The sequence below is a fragment of the Euleptes europaea genome, chromosome 7 (assembly GCF_029931775.1).
Source record: "Euleptes europaea isolate rEulEur1 chromosome 7, rEulEur1.hap1, whole genome shotgun sequence".
NCBI classification, from domain to species: Eukaryota; Metazoa; Chordata; class Lepidosauria; order Squamata; family Sphaerodactylidae; genus Euleptes; species Euleptes europaea.
The window spans coordinates 33,764,195-33,781,821 of NC_079318.1; the positions used below are offsets into that span (position 1 = coordinate 33,764,195).

At 43.3% G+C, this 17,627-nt stretch overlaps 1 protein-coding gene across 2 annotated transcripts in view; it reads left to right on the forward strand.

The window, feature by feature from the left end:
* The window catches only part of CRIM1 (cysteine rich transmembrane BMP regulator 1), a 171,759-nt gene that overhangs the window by 149,055 nt on the left and 5,077 nt on the right, over positions 1-17,627 (forward strand). For both annotated transcript variants that reach the window (XM_056852506.1, XM_056852507.1), the window contains 4 exons: positions 7,257-7,378; positions 9,142-9,351; positions 14,425-14,640; positions 15,545-15,766. In XM_056852506.1, coding sequence (XP_056708484.1) covers positions 7,257-7,378; positions 9,142-9,351; positions 14,425-14,640; positions 15,545-15,766 — 770 coding nt within the window. The remainder of the gene's footprint in view (positions 1-7,256; positions 7,379-9,141; positions 9,352-14,424; positions 14,641-15,544; positions 15,767-17,627) is intronic.

The following is a 17,627-nucleotide window of genomic DNA, read 5'->3' on the forward strand; positions in this document are numbered from 1 at the left end:
GCCCTCGTAACATCCCCGCCCTATGTGGTAGGCAAGACCAAGATAGATTCACAAGTCTTCCAGTGAGCTTAGTAGCAGGATAGGAAAGATATATTAAATAACTATTTATCCATCTTCTTAATTTGGTTTGGTCTTCACAAAAATCTTCTAATCAATTAGTAGCTGTCCTGTTTTATGTTTGAAAATGGAGGGAAGCTCCTAACAAAATTGAATGGCTCTCATCATGTTGCTATCTATTCATAGTGTACTAACAAATTTAACTCACTGATATATCCTCTGATAGTTAAATTAGCAAACTCCATCTTCTTCAGAAAATTGTAACATTAGTGATTATCATTGTACCATTCCATTTTAAAAGCATCACTGCCACTAACTTCCCTGAGGTTGTAGGGTTAGATTAAGTATCTTAATTTTCAAATTATTTTTGAAAATTAATTTGCTTGTTGTCATGCTTGCTGAGCTTTAAAACATTTTTTTTATTTTCCCTGGCTTTTTGCTTATAAGGAGCTTTTTAATTAGAGTCTTCTTGGATGGATGGATGGATGGATGGATGGATGGATGGATGGATGGATGGATGGATGGATGGATGGATGGATGGATGACTAATGCAGAGTCCCCTATAAGTAAAATATATATCTATACACACACATCTTTCCTCCGTTTTCTTTTTTAAGCAGTCAAGGAGCAGCTGATCCACCAGTGTCTGAACTACTCTTTGGGAGAGGGCTCTATTAGCTTCTAGGCTGATGGTAGACAACTAGGGCTCAGTTGCTCAGAAAATTGCTCATTGCCTCTGTTACCATCCTCATACTAGACCTCTCAGAGGTCAGATCTAGCCAGAGTGATCTATGCCTTAATTACATCTAGACTAGACTATTGCAGTGCACTTTGCTGAAGAGTGTTCAGAGGCTGCGGCTAGTGCAGAATGTTGCAGCTAGACTGCTGGTCAGGGCCAGCTACCAGAAGCGCATGTCCGTGATACCACAGCAATCACACCGGCTGTTGATCCACTCCTGAGCCAAATTCAAGGTGTTGGTTTTGAACCTAAAAACCCTACATGGCTTGGGACCAGGGTATCTGGAGGACCATCTTCTCCCATATGTTCCTGCTCGAGAACTAAGATCGAAGGAAAAAACCCTCCTGACTGTCTCACCAATCAAAGCACACAAGAGAGGGCCGTTTCGGTGACGTCCCCACACTTATGGAACAGCCTCCCCAGGGGAATGTGCCTGGCCCATTCTGCAAGGGTAGCCCCAAGTAGAGCACATTGCAATCATTCAGTCTAGATGTAACTAAGGCATGGATCACTGGCTAAATCTGACTGACTCAGGAATGGATACAGCTGATGCACCAGCTGAAGCTGGGCAAAATGCACTCTCTAAACCACTGCCGCCACCTGGTTTTCTAAGGTGACTGCTGTGCCAAGTAACACTCCGAAAATGCGACCCTTGCTTTTCAAATTGAGTATAATCCCATCCAAGGCAGGAGAGATCTCAAGTCCGTGGTCTGCCTTTCTACTAACCCAGAGAATTCTGCACCAGAGAATGGCCACGAGGAGGAGTGGGAGAGAGAGGGATTTAAAGAAGGGGAAATGAGAGTTTTTAGGAGGAAATGACTGAACAGCTCAGTCTCCTGAGCTGGGTAGTGTGTGTGATAATCCCGAGGTTCAGTGTAGGGGGCCTTTAGGCACAGCTTTCAAAGGTCCCAAGTGAGAAGGTTTGCTGGTTCCAAAGAAAGAAGACTGAAGTTGGCAGCCTCCAAGCCAGCAGAGGAGTACTGCACATTTTTGGCTGGTAGAACAATAGTTATAGAAACCAGCACAAAAGAATATTAAATAAATAATCGTAATGTGTTGGAATTCAGGGTGCATCCAGGATGAGAATCTGTGGATTTCCTGACTAATTGAGTGGGGTGGGGGGCTTCCCAGAAAGGTAACGAAGTATGATGGCATCCTGGCACGGTGCACAAAAGGGATGGCAAGGTGGTGGCTTCACTCGTGACTGAGGCAAGTTGGGAGGAGACATTCAGGCAAGGCCAGTAAAAAGTCACCAAGCCCTCCTGGCTGCTTGGTAGTACCTAGACTTGCCCTTGCCGATGAAATTACGTTGGCAGATCAAGGTGGAGGGGTGCCTGGCTTTGCAAGCCCCCATGGCAATGGGCAGGTACATAGATGTCCCATCAGTGAACCAGTCTCCCACCCAAGTTTTTGGCCGCTCGTTAGCATAGCCTGAGGAGAGCCTTGACTTCACCGTCTCCAAAGCAAGTTCCTAAAATGCTATTTGCTAGTTCCTAAAATGGCTGCCAAGGTGAGTTTAGCCAAGATGGAGTCAGAGCAGACAGCACATATTTGGGAAGGCAATGCCTGGTAACAGTAGGGCAGGAGAAGACCACTTCTGGGATAAACACCAGAGGTTCTTCATCCAAAGCACTGAAGTGAACTCCCGAGGCACTGGCAGCACCACTGGGGCTCAGCTTACTTTCAGTACAACCCTCATCTTCCCCTCCCCCTTTGATTACCAGTATGCTAACATCTTCATAGATAGACATTGGGGTGGGGGTGGAGTTGTCATTCAGATCAAAAACAGTACCTTCTCCTGTTGCAGGGTGAGGTAAATGGGGACAATCTTAGGGGGAAACAGCTACATAGGGAAAGCATCAAAACATCCAGCACTTTTAAACCAATGTAGGTGAGAGTTAATATATGGTCTCAGAACTTTATTATAAAACTTGTTAAATTATTTCATCAAAGCTTTGTGGTTTCTACTTATAAAATTTGCCGATTTTAGAATGGATAGTAAAAAGATTAAATCGTAGCTCATAAAGAATGGATTTTCTGTAAAACATAAAACTTGATCAATTATGGAATATAATGACATATTTATGGAGGACAAAACTTACAGATACCTACTGCATCTTAGAAGATCTGCAGGAGTCTTTGCTTTGATCCCAGATAAAGGAAGAGGAGGAAAATATGTTATGTTTGTTATAGCCAGTGGGGATTTAGCTTCCTAATCAATATCAAGCTATATACAATAGTAAATGTATGCTGCTTAAATTGCCTAATTGTTGTTCATAAATTATACTTAGTTCTGGAGGCCATTCTGATTAATATCAAATAAAGTTTCCTGGCAGAAAAATTATTTTACTCTCTACATAAGCACATATGTTGTGAGCATATTCTGTACTTGAAAGGGTATCTGTTTTGATTTCTTCAGTGGCATTCACAGTTTTTCATATTTGCCTTTAAAGCTATCGTGCAACTAGCTAAACTGTAAGCCAATGATCATATTTTACGTGGTGGTTTTCTTTGATTGTGACAGAGCAGGAAGATATTCAAAAGAGGTATTGCAATACTTGCTCTACCTTTTAACCCTAAAACATAATTGTTGATTCAAACAGCAACCACAGTTCCTTCATATAGTAACTTCTCCATTCACTCCATTGGGAGACTACCACATATGTGGAGCTGACCTGCTTTTTGAACACTGCATATGTCCACACAAGCAAAGTGTGGCTGGAGAGGACTGCCATCTTGCCTTTTTAAAGCTTAACATTTAAAAAGCCGGCAATAAATCATAATTTACCCTAAGAAAGAACTTCTGTATTTGGGAAAAGTTTTGAATCAGCAGGGCAATAAGTTAAAGACTGAAGGTCACCTTTTAGCTTCATATTCCAGATCAGTTGAAGGTGGACAGATATCTGTGAGAACAGCAAATATGAGAGCAGTATTTTCTATTGGTTTGCTTACCTGAAGCTAACAGTTTCTCCGATCAGCAAATCAGAGCAGTTTTCCAATTAACAACATTTGCTGTAGGCTTAAAATTTCCAAAACACCCAGGAGCTTTCCTACCTACCAAGAATGCTGGTGGAGGGAGAACCTCTGGGCATGCTTCCTTTTATGTACACCACTTCTATTGAAGCAAAAATGAAAAGGGCTACTCTGTAGAAACTACTTGGGGCTTTGGAGCTCATGGATTTTTTCCCCTTTATGTCACGGTCCTTCCAATATTTTCCTACTAAAAATACCTGGAGGAATATGAATTACTTTACTTTAAAATATTCATATCAAGTTAAGACACTCTATATTTGTTTCCCTTCTGTGCACTAAACATTTTGAAATAAAGTGCAGAGTTATTTGGACACATTAAATTAACATTACTAGTGTGTGAAAATGTTTATACAAATCCTTAAATTTATCTTCACTCATCGCCTCAGGTCCTGTGTTTGCTTTAGGCTAGTAAATATACTATAATCTAAGCTCTGAATATGTGTACTCTGTTAGTGGCTGACAGAAACTATTCAACCACTTCAGTAAGGGGGGAAAACTTATTTTGTTGCTATTTAAGAACGCGCACACAGTTTCAGAATGTTATTGCTGCACACACACCAGCAATCCTTCAGAAAATTAAACTAATTTTTTCTATTTTAAATATGTTTGTGACAGGTAATATTCTAGTAATTGGCTGCTAGTAATAGAAAAGGGGCTCTGGAATGGAGTAATAGCAGGGTTCTCCAACAGGTTGCCTTTGAGCTACCAGTAGATTGTGCATCTGCTAGAAGATCCAGGGAAAGATCTTCTATAGGCTTTAAAAAAAAAACCTTTTATTTCATAGGATTTTCCTCTTTGCTGCTGTGGTGATGTTTTCATTACTGGTACTCTTCCTAGCCCAGGTTCTGTTTTTAAGATAGAACAAAGCTTGGTAACGTGCTGGAGGGTGTGTGGGGGTGGGGAGGGAGCTATGGATACTTATTATTCAGTAGTAGCTGTCACTACAGAAAGCTTGGTGATACCTGCTTAATTGTATGTGTTTCTGCAGAGCTATGTTATAACAAATCTATATTAAATTTTGTTTGTGGTGGTGAATAGCTGGGACTGTTATCTAGAGGACTGGAGAGACAGACTGATTAAGGATGATAAAATAGAACAAAAAAGTAGGTGGTGGTGAAAGAGAGAGAATGAGCGAGCAAAGGATCCCATGGTTAGAAATGTAGCTATGAACCAGATGAGAGCCAGGGAGAAAGCTGGACTGGAACAAAAAACTCAAGTAGGGTTTAGCACAGGAAAATCTGTTGACAGGAACAAAGAGGATAAAAGCAGAAGACTGTGGTAAGAAAATCAAGGAGGCATGAGGTTCTAGAGTTTAGGTGACTATAGGCTGCTGTACCTTTAAGAGTTGCATAGAAGTAGATTTTTGCCAGTCCAGCTTCTGTTGTTGCAACATTTTGACCTGTCAGTCCTAAGCGACCACATGGACCATCTTTTGACATAAGGGACCATCTTTTGATAGATGTCTGTCTGCTTTCAAAATCCAAGTTTCTTTGCATTAAGGAGAGAAAATTTTCAAATTGTGAACAAATAGTGGATCCTCAAGTCTTCCAAGGGTTGAACTATATGTTGCTTAAGAGATCCTTCATCACATTTTCCAGTACATTTTTATTTGCTAAAAAGAAACCAAGGGGGTGATGTGGAATTAATTTGGATAGAGACTAGAGGAGGTTAACCCTTGCCCTCATGCCTTTTTTAAATAAGGGGGTCTGCCATTAGCCTTGTTGTGGAAAAAAGGCAGCACCTGTATTGTACCTGCCTTTCCCCCCCCCCTCTTTACTGAGGTAATAGCAGCTGTTGAGGGAAAATGGCATGACAGAAAATCCGTGGGACTGGCTTATAATTTCATATGATAGGGAATGGGTTTCCAAGTCTATATTTCTCTTATAGAAGGGGGTTTTCCCCCCAGAATTGCCTTAACACTCGTTAACCCTTAGGGGAACAGACCAGTGCCGGAAGCCCAGCCATGTTGCAGCAAGTAGAAAATTAAAATGGAGGGATGGAGAAGGAAGGCAGCTAAGGGGCAAGGAGGGAAAAGGAAATGTGGTGGTTCACCAATGGCAAGATATTATCTGTGGCTACCATGACGGGTGACAAGCCTCACTTTTAACAGCTTCCTTTGAGACAAGAGCTCCCATGTCCAACTTAGTTTAAGAACATCTTGGGAGGGGAGAAAGCTGACTGTCCTAGGAGAACTCTTTATAGAGTTGTCAAGGCAAGAAGAGAAGGGTTGGTTGGGTCAGTCTCTGTGTACTAGTGCCCCACCTAGTGGATAATGAAATGGGTGCAGCTGAAAAACCGAGTAACAACATGCCTCCTGGTGCCCTTCTTTGTGCTTCTGAGAGAGAATGAAGTTGCTAAGTCAGCATTCTCTTCTACCATGTTATTGAAATTGAGAGGTCTCTTGATAGAAATAATATTATTTCTGTGTTCTGTGTAGAGCACAGTGATTTGCTGGGTCTTAAGTGATAGAGTGTCAAGTTTAATTAAAGTTGTGCCATACTAAAGGCTAAAAACCGGGGAAAGTCTATTGAAGTGTCTTAAGTTACCTAAGTTTCTGTGGCTGCTGTCACCTCTTTTTCTGAGTATTGGCAATTCAAATATGGAATTTTACCTGCTTTATTAAGTGCTTATTTAAAAGGCTTAACCTAACTAACGGTGACCCCCCACCTACTTCTGTTTTCTTGACTAGCAGATGAGATTGCTATATGTCATGTCTGAAATGTTCAATCTGAAATAGTTTTGGGGGTCCTCTCTTATTTCTTCTTTTTAGTCTAGTTTCTGCTGGTAGTATTAGAAGTAGAAGAAATAGACGAGGAGAGAGGACTGCTCTAGGAAGAAGTTAATGACAGAATGTATATTAATGAGTCATGGTCCGCCTGTTCATTTATCTGTACTCAAAATAGCTATTTCTAAGTGATGATGGTGCTAGAGATTCATGCATAGAACTCTTGTCAGTCACACAAACAAAACACACATTTGATGTTTATGCTCTTTTGCTACATCTCGGTAAAGGTAGTCCCCTGTGCAAGCACCCCGGGTCATTACTGACCCAAGGGGTGATGTCACATCCCGACGTTGACTAGGTTCTTTTTACGGGGTGGTTTGCCATTGCCCTCCCCAGTCATCTGCACTTCACCCCCAGCAAGCTGGGTACTCATTTTACTGACCTCAGAAGGTTGGAAGGCTGAGTCAACCTTGAGCCAGCTACCTGAAACCGACTTCCATCGGGATCAAACTCAGGTCATGAGCAGAGTTTTTGACTGCAGTACTGCAGCTTACCTCTCTGTGCCATGGGGCTCCCTACCTACATCTTGGTACAGAGTTATAATTAAGTAACTTACTGTTAGCCAGATAATTCAGAAAATATGATTTTGTAACAATACATATTTTTATTTGTTTCCCTTTCCAAATCATTTTGGTCATTTAGGAAGAACAAACATGGATGTGAAATCTGTCGATGTAAGAAATGCCCAGATCAGTCATGTGATAAGATCTGCCCTAATGGCTTCCAGCAGGATAATGAAGGCTGTCTTGTATGCAAATGCAGAGGTAGGTTACCTCTTTTCAACCCAGTTTGATGTTAAGAGACAAGTATATCATAGTAAAGAACTGCAATAGAAGAAAACATCCCAGGTACGTAAAACAGTTTTATTTAGTTTGTAGAATTTTATTAGATGAACAATCTAGAGCAGTCTTATTGAAAAATCATTTATTTTATTGTAATAATGTTGAACCTTTTTTGAAACAATCTTCTTTAGCATTGTGGTGTTATAAAAAGTTTTTATGTAAGTGCAATTAGGAACAAATCCATATTTTTTTTGCTGTCGAGTCACTGCTTATGGCAACCCTGTGGGGTTTTCAAGGACGTTCAGAGGTGGTTTGCCATTGCCTGCCTCTGCGCCGTAACCCTGGACTTCTTTGGTGGTCTCCCATCCAAGTACTAACCAGGGCCAACCCTGCTTAACTTCTGAGATTGGTTGTATGTGTGGAGCTCTTTTGCGCACAGGTTTCCCTGTTCATTTCAGTGGTGGGAGCTGATATGCAGAAAAAATAGTGAACAAATAGAGCTGCGTGCTCCATTGAAATGAACAAAGAACCCCTTGTGGACTTCTGCACTTGCAGGAAGTTACTGGGTCAGAATCAGTGTGTCACCATAACCTGAGAAGCAGCAGCATAAAACAGGTAGCACCCTACAGATCACGTAGTTGGCACAAAGTAAACGTTAAACAGAAATAAGACAGTGAGGAGTTGGCTTCTGAAATTAAGCACCCAAAAGCAATTAGGATAGGGAGACTTTCATCCATGTTCATGAAGTGGGATGTTTCTCCATTAGAAATAAAAGTTTGTGTTCTTTGTAGTATCTTTGCAGAGTGACACATGAGATTCTGCACTAGTGCAGAAGCCACACTAGAGTTTCTGGCTTGAAATCTAGTGGTCAGAGTTCCTTTCACAGTGAAGGGTGCTATTGTTCCTGCTCTGAGGGGAGAGACACATCTTTCCTGTATCTTCCTTTTCTTCAGACCTCCTCACTTTTATCAGCCCCTTGTTCATTCTCGGACAGAGTTACCTCCGTTTTCCTTTATCCTCCCTTTATATTTTTGTCTTTTCTAGATTTAGGTGAAAAGACAGTAGTCATTTTTCTTGGACATTGTCCTCATTTTATTTCTCAATCCGCCCCTCCCCCACATATGTCATAAAGGCCGTTCTTCACTCTTATGAGAACAAAGTCTCAGTCACCAGTGAAATACAAAGCTCTGATTCCTGTGCTTAAATGTAGAAGGAAAAAGATCATAGGCCCACTTTCACTAAACAGAAAAAGAAGTAATCAAGTCTTTAATCTCTGTGAACTGTTGTGGGTGCTAGCTACGGCCCCTTCAGTACACCGTCACTATCTACACGCTATCAGTACACTGACTTCAGTTATCATCTCCAGCTGGAGCAGGGTCCTACATGTGGTGACCACATCTTGGACTGCAACTTGAGGAACTGATAAACCAGAAAAATGTGGGGGGGAGATGAGAAAAAGAAGCAGAGGCATTCTCACTTCAAACATTCATCCATGGTGATGAAAGTCTCATATGTATATATAGGAAGATAAACCTACAGGTCTCTCTCTAGTTCATATAACTTGTGTGCATTGATTATTAAATGTTATTCTATGTGCATTTGGGACTCCTGCTGTTGGAAAATGCATCCAAAAGCTGTACCATGTACCTTTCAGATGGTAGGTTGCTAAAATAAATACAGGGGGAGAGTAACTGTTGCTCAGTACTACTGTCATGCTAAGACACTGTGTATTTGATCATATGCAGAGTTACCAGCTTCTGCAGTGCCACCAGCGAAGGCTGGTTCTTGCCTGTCAGTGGATGGGCACCGTCATGAAAATGAAGAAAGTTGGCATGATGGCTGCCGTGAATGCTACTGTCATAATGGACGGGAAATGTGTGCTTTGATCACCTGTGCTGTACCCAACTGTGGCAATCCCACCATACATCCAGGCAAATGTTGTCCATCATGTCCAGGTACATTTTTATGAACTATACTGTGTTTTAAAATACACGTATCTGTAATTTTTTTTCTTTCCAAGGTACTACAGTAAAGACAGACCAGTCAAACCATGGGATACTTATATATAATTGTGCTATAGTCTTTGAATTAACAATGTTACTTATTCTGAACGTAGTCTTACCCACAACAGATGGATGTATTGCTTACTACTATTTAACCTTTTTTCCTGGAGTGGGTGGTATTCATTTTTTTCACCTTAGACTTTTCCCTTTGGACAGTTTGCTTTAGAGGCAGGAGGAGGAGCTGTACTCTTCTGTGGCTTGGTTCAGTTGTAACACTAAACCATAATTTCACATTATATGAACAAGTCTAGAAGTTCATCTTCGGTGCAGCCCCACATGTGGGACTGTGCCTGCGCGCAGGCCTACCGCCGGAAACTTTGTTAGCCTAAAACCTCAAACTGGGGATGCCCCTCCCATCGCAGGTGGCGCCGGCCTTCGCGCCGAAACGACCGCATGCTCCTGGGCGGGGCATCCCCCACCCTTCTCAGTTCCTTTCTTGCCGCCGCTTGGATCGGATCTTTGCCTTACCTCAGTCTCGTCTTGCTTCTGTAAGTCTTTTTAGAGCCGCGCCATCCGGCTTCCCTCTTCTTACTCCAACAATCTAGCAGATTCCTAAAAAGAGAGAGAGAGAGAGAGAGATTCCGCTTATTCCCGGTTCCCTCAACCCTGCGCTGAGGACCATGATGGCCTCCAAAACCCCTTTCAAGAACTGCAAAAAATGCCCAGCTAAGATACCGCACACAGATCAGCACGATCTTTGCTTAAGTTGCTTGGGCGAGAGGCACAACGTCTCAAAATGTTCGATCTGCCAAGGCTTCTCTACCCGGTCTCTCAATGCTAGCGCTCACCGCCGAACTTTGGAAAAAGGCCCTCTCAGCGCCCTCTCCCTCGACGGGTTCCAGAACTCAGGGAGACACGCAGTCGACGCGTTCGGTACCGACCCCTGGTACCAGCACGACTCCGAGGCCTTCGGATCCGATGCTCTCGGATCCGACCCATGGAAAAAAGCATAAGCAAAAATCCAAACACCAGGATAAACACTCCGGATCCGGCTCTGTACGCAAGAAGAGTACATCGGTACCTAGACCTTCGGATCCGAACCTCTCCCAGCCGGCACCGACCCCGGTACCGAGGACACCATCCCCGCACCTGGACTCTCCGCTCCAATCGTTCTCCGACATCGAGCTCAAACCCCTCAAGGATCCTCTGCTTATTTCGGACCCGTACCCACTGGATCCTGCATCCGTGGTACTGACCCCATCGGTGCCGCATCAAATTCTCCAGCCTGCTCCCTCCACATCCGCTCCTATCATTTCCCCAGAACTCATCAAGGACTGGATAGAGTTCTGTCGGTTCAGACAGATGTCTTTTCAAGGCGAACCAGTGGTCCTGAAGACACCTCAACTGCCTTCCCCCTTCACTCCACTGACACAGCGAACTCCTAGAAGGGATTCTGACCAGGATGACTCCGAAACCAGAGATGAGAGCTCTGAGGGAGTCTCAGAACCTTCACCAGATGAGCTGGTTGGGGACACAGACGCCATTTCCCCGTCCGAAGACCTCAAGCTAAGGACGGAGCAAATGATTAGGATGGCGGAAGCCCTGGACATCAACATCTCCACAGCTGTTAACAGGCCAAAGGACAAGATCCTCAGTCGCCTATACCCTGACTCCCCAGGTATCACTGCCTTCCCCATTCTAGAAGGTCTCTCTGAAGCTGCCAAGTCAATTTGGAAAAAACCTTCATCCATCCCTGCTTCCTCTAAAAAGATAGAGAACCTCTACAGGACAAAGCCTGAGTCGGCTGAATTCCTCACGGTCCATCCTCCTCCATCCTCGATAGTAACCACCGAGATGCAGTCCAGACAGAGACAGGGTCCACACTCGACTCCTGCAGATAAAGAGAGTAAAAGGCTGGATCAGCTGGGCAGAAGGACCTATACCTCCTCGGCCCTTAGCTTCCGAATCTCCAACTACCAAACTATCATGGGGGGGTACCAACTCTTCCTGTGGGAGAAAGCAGCCCCCCACATTGATCTGCTTCCTGAGGAATCCAGGAATGCCTTACGCTTAATTCAATCGGAAGCTACACGTCTATCACGACAACAAATCAAAGCTGGCAAACATGCGGCTGATGTTGCAGCTAGAACAATGGCCTCTGCGATTACCCTTAGGCGTCATTCGTGGCTTCGCACTACTGCCCTCCCTCTAGATACGAGATCGCACATCGAGGACCTTCCCTTTGAAGGAGATACCCTCTTCGCCTCTACCACCACTGAGTTCCTCACAAACCTAAAGAAGGATCGCCAAACGGTGGTGGCTCTCGGAACCCAACCTCCTAAAGGGTATCCCCCTTGGCTACTGGAACCCAGACTTTACGCTCACTACTGACGCATCCTTGGAGGGTTGGGGTGGTCATTGTGGAGTACATTCCATTCAAGGCAGGTGGTCCTCTCGAGAGGCTTCCCTACACATTAATTTCCTGGAATTACGTTCTGTACGTTATGTTCTTACCTCTTTCACAGATATTCTCCAGAACTCAAGAACACTGCTGCAGTCAGACAATTCCTGCACAGTATTCTATGTCAACAAGCAGGGGGGTACGGGCTTCATCCCCCTTTGCAGGGGGATGATAACCCAAGGTTATCTCCACCTTTCACCTAGCACAGGATTTGGTCTTGCCAGTATTTTTTCCTAATCCATCCTCCCAGGCAGAAACGACACTACACACTCTTGATTTAAAACGTGCCCTTCTTTATTACATTGAACGAACTAAGCACTTTAGAAAGTCTAGTTCGCTTTTCATTTGTTATCAGGGTCCCAAGAAGGGACGGCCAGCATCCGCTTAGTCCATAGAGAGATGGGTGGTCTCAGCGATTAGAATCGCGTACAGACAGGCAGGGGTGCCATGTCCCCTAGGGATTAGGGCTCACTCCACCAGGGCACAGGTTTCTTCCGCTACTCTCCACAGGAGGATCCCGATTGGTGACATCTGTAGAGCAGCGACTTGGCCATCGGAGGACACATTCGTGAAGCATTATGCGCTGGACCTGCAAGCCAGAAAAGATGCAGCAGTTGGCAGAGCAGTCCTCCAGACACTTTTCTCCTAGTCGACCCCACCTCTTATGGGTAAGCTTGTTAAAATCCCACATGTGGGGCTGCACCGAAGACAGAAGATGAAAACAGAGTTGCACTTACCTGTAACTGCTGTTCATTGATGTCTTCGGTGCAGACACACATCCCTTCCTTCCGACCCCGCTGTCAACCTAAAAAGAAGAAGAAAAAGGGTGAGAAGTATAATTAGTGTATGATATCCTATTACTTACCTGCCATTGGTCTTGGTCGGCGGCGGAGAAGGAACTGAGGAGGGAGGGGGATGCCCCGCCCAGGAGCATGCGGTCGTTTCGGCGCGAAGGCCGGCGCCACCTGCGATGGGAGGGGCATCCCCAGTTTGAGGTTTTAGGCTAACAAAGTTTCCGGTGGTAGGCCTGCGCGCAGGCGCAGTTCCACATGTGTGTCTGCACCAAAGACATCAATGAACAACAGTTACAGGTAAGTGCAACTCTGTTTTCTTCATGCACTTGAATGATCCATCCTCCCCTCAAGTACAGATAGTTGGTTCTCCAGCTGATTTCCTAATCTTACCATTTTTATGGCCATTTATGTTTTGTGTTTTATATTGTTAATTATGATGGATTCTGAGTGAATATGAGGACACGGTTGGCACCTGGATTTGCTTCAGGACCTAGTTCATGGGTTAATGTGTCTATTAGGTGACTTGTTATTGCTGGGGAGTAGCTTTTTAGATTATAGGCCTGTCTGTAAGTAAGGATTAATATCATCATATCACCTGAGCTCATTCATTTGCTCATCTGACAGCCTAACATGTGCCAACAAATGCCCTTCTGGTGTCTGTATAGCTCCAGCAGATTACTTTCTAAGATAAACAACAAATGGACATCAACCAGATGTAAAAAATGGCAATGTTAGAAAGCTAGTGGGAGAACTTTTCAATAACCCTAGACCGTTTGCTGCTGCCTTTAAAGTCCCCACTGTTCTACCTGGTTTGACAAGACCAATCTGACAGTTTATAGTGCATGGGAAATGCTGGGTTGGGTCCAAACTAAATATTCTACTCCTGCAAGGCCCTCCCCACTGCAGCCCACTAATTTGCCTTAAATGCTGACCCCAGGGACAAGGGACCCTCAGGAACAGCATGTGGGGTAAATTAGGAGTCTGAGGCAGGAAGAAGGAATTGTTGGGAATTGCCCTACCCATTCCGCTAGCAAAAAACTTAGTCTGGATCCAACACTTTGAATGGAAATGAGTCGCTAGATTATTCTCCCTTCCCCCTGCCCCCCATATCTTAAGAGAAGTATAAGCTGTGTAAATACATTAAAACCGTATAATAATCAGTTAGTGTAAAATATTAAAATGCCTGTTAAATCTGGAAGTTGAGGGGGGAAGGCCCATACATTTTAGAGTCCCTGAGGAGATAAAGTGCATTTTTGAACACTTATCACATACAGAAATATTGCTAACATCTGCAGAGTTCAGCCATTAGGTACAGTTTTGCCCCTAACAGTCACATTATGTTATCTCGTACAGCCGTGGTGATTACCAGCCATTATTTACACAGTCCCATCCTGGGTTTCAGTGTTGTGTAGTGGTTAGAGTGTCAGACTAAGATCTGGGAGACCCATGCTCCAATCCTTGTTCTTCCATGGAACCTTCATTGGTGACCTTGGGCCAGTCACATACACTCAGGCTAACCTACCTCACAGGTTTGGTGTGAGGATAAAGTAGAGGAGAGAAAGGTAGGATATAAATGAAGTAAATAAATACATAAATAATTTGTTGGTTACACTAGAGTGGTAGAAACTAACTTCTAGATTAGTACAGCTATATCAATATATTATTAATATACATTATGTAAAAACATGAAATTGTCACAAGCTTAATATATGTCAAAATTAAGACAAACCAGAGTTCTGTTACATTGTTCTTAAATTCTGTTTTTCCCAGATGAATTTACTTTTCAGAAGCCAGAACTCAGTGGTCCGACTATCTGCTATGTTCCAGGCGGTGAATACTTTGTGGAAGGAGATACATGGAACATTGATTCTTGCACACAATGTACTTGTCATAATGCACGGGTTTTGTGTGAGACTGAAGTCTGCCCACCAATTCTTTGTCGGAATCCCACCCGTACTCAGGATTCCTGCTGTCCACAGTGCCCAGGTTAGTATTACCTACCAGCCATCATTCTGCACTTTTCAGATCCCTGTTTTCTCTGTGCAGAATAATGTTCTCAAATATTATCTTTATTGAATTTTCATAAAAGGATGAGAGACATGATAAGCTAAAGTGAAAAATATTGACTGAAAATCTGTGTACTGTTGATGTAGATAAAAGAAAACCTGGAAGGATTTTAAACCTTGTTGGAACAGTGTAAAAAAAGATGTGAAAGCAAACATGAAAGTATTGCGCCATCAATTGAGAAAATCTAGTTATATTTCCCTTTGTGGTATCCATGCATGTATTTACCATTTGGACAAACATGCATGTCTGTTTTGGAACAAAGAAACAATCTGCAGAAGGAATGTATTAAGAACCACACCCATGCCACCTCCACACACACAAACATACCCCACTTACCCCCTCAACATCACCCACACCTGGCTTATAGTTTTCTCATGCTTCCTCAGGAAAAGTAGCTATTGGGCTTTTGTTACATGTATGTGAATATGACTTTTTAAAACAGGTTCAGATGGATAACTATGTTAGTCTGTAGTTAGTCTGGACTCAAATTTTGTTTTAAAAACATTATTTTCATTACCAAAATTTTAACATTTACATATTTACAAAGCCTTATTTAGATTCCACCCAATGAACTGTTCAAATGATATATCAAAGCTTATGGAACAGAGCAAAACGAGAAACAGCGCAATGGTGCCATGGATTCTGTGAAGGAGAACAACGAAACTAGGTGTTCTTTAAAATATACATTCAAGCTGTGCTTGCAGATACTTGTAGCTCTCTGTGCCCACACCTGAGTGAGCCAGGTGGAAAGGGAAGCTGAGGAACACTGGCTCCACTGCTACAGTATGTTCTGTGATCGCTTGTCTGCATGCTTTATTTCTAGATGAGCCTGCTCAGCCTTCCTCATCAAGCAACGAGAGCATGCCTAGCTACTGCAAAAATGATGAAGGTGATATTTTCCTGACTGCTGAATCCTGGAAACCAAATGTTTGTACTAGCTGTGTTTGCATGGATGGTGCTATCAGCTGCTACTCTGAATCTTGCCCACCAGTGTCCTGTGACAGACCTGTTTTAAGAAAAGGCCAGTGTTGCCCTTATTGTATAGGTAAGTGATTGGAAACCAGAGAAGGGGGGTTGTGATGGGAGGTCATCCTTCAGCCAGAAGCATTGTAGCCTTGAAAGTAACATTTGTTTATTTTAGAGAGTTTATGTGCTGCCTCTCCAGAGCCTACACAGAAAAGCAGCCCTGCATCATTTCTTTTCTCTCCTGTGGCAGTTACTTATGAAAAAATGCATGCAATGACATGATCACACCATATGTTTCCCAGCCACTACTCCACTTCATTGGCTGCCACATTAGGAGGGCAGTGATGTCACTTTTTGTACAAACAAACACTACTAGTAAGGGGGGAGGACAAAATGGCAGGGCTGTTGTTTTGAGTGGCAGCCATGTAAGAGCCATACTGCTCATCTGCCTTGATTTATTTTAGCTGGACTGAGGCTCCTTTAGGCTACTTGCAATAGTTTCCTGTGTTACTTTTTATCTGAAGATTTTTTTACGTGCTTGTTTCTGCTATTAATAGAATTAATATCCTGAAAGTAATTGAGTCTTCCTTTAAATCCTCATTCTGTATATTGTTTACCAAGAAAAACCTGTAGTGATAGTAATTTATTCAGCTGGGATCCTCCTTAGCCTCAAACAGTTTTTTTAACAATGTGCTTCAACTTCAATACCAAAATATAATTTCTTCTTAAATTATTTTAAACTCTTCCAGTAGAATAACTGATGCAACTTAAACATTTTAGGCATGCAAACAACTGAAAATGCAAAAAGTGCCCCTTTTTTATAGCACTGTGTTAAAGTAGCAGATTTTGCTTCCCTTCACCCTGATACAATACACAATGCCACACCATTCATTTAGCTGCCCAGTATTGTAAGCAGTTCTATATTACAGCGCAGAAGAGACGGATGAGATCCGTTTTACAGGTGCCTCCAATTGGCAGTGACTTGGGTAAACAGTTAATGTAGAGATACAGTCTGTATGGTAAACTAGTGGTGGAACTGTCGTACCTGCTGTGTAGTGTTTCATTAGCCACATACTAGGGATGTACACTTGGATATATCCAGTCCAAAACTGTACCCAAAAAAACCTTATCGGTATTTTTCAAGGTTATCTGGATATGAGTGCACATCAGAGAATTTCTGTCAAGCCAGTAAATCCAAACCCTAATATATTCTGATATATCTGGAACAAACAATTTAAACTTTAAAGTTCTCCAGGGCAGCTTGTCTCCCCACCCCCACCCCCACCCCTTTGCATGTTTCCTTGGGGGCCGGAGGGAGGGAGGAGTCAAGTGGAATTGCACATTAGGGAAAACTGATGTTAGTGCTTGTGTTTGTGTGTGTCTTGTCTTACAGGTCTGCCTGGCTGTTTCTGGTTCTTTTAGGTTACTGTGGCTTGTCTTTAGTTCTGTTGGGTTTGAGCTTCCCCATTGGCCCTGGGTTCTGCTTGGTTTCCGTGGATTGGCATTAGTTCTGTTGGGCTTGCAGAAGTGTCCCCCCATTGTTAGGTTTGTTCTGCTGAGAGTTTCTGGTTTGACAATGGTTCTGTCAGTCTTGCACTGCCACATTGACTCTGGGTTCTGCTGGGCTTCTGTGGATTGACACTGGTTCTGTCAGACTTGATACACTGTCTTGTGGTTCTTCTAGGATTCCCTGGTTCTGCATTGGTTCTTTGGGCTTGTTGTTTCTGTCTCCTTTCCAAGGCTTTTGGCCAGTGGTTGTTTTGCTTGTTCTTGAGTGTTTGATTACTGTTTGCCCAGGAGAAAGCTTGGAGGGGTTTTCCCCCCATAGAAAACAATGGAGGATGGCTGGGGGCACCTTGGGCCAAGAGGTCCAATTCACTTGAAATTTGGGGGTTATTTGAAGAACAGGCACCAGCAGCTTGGCTGCAGTTTTGATGCCC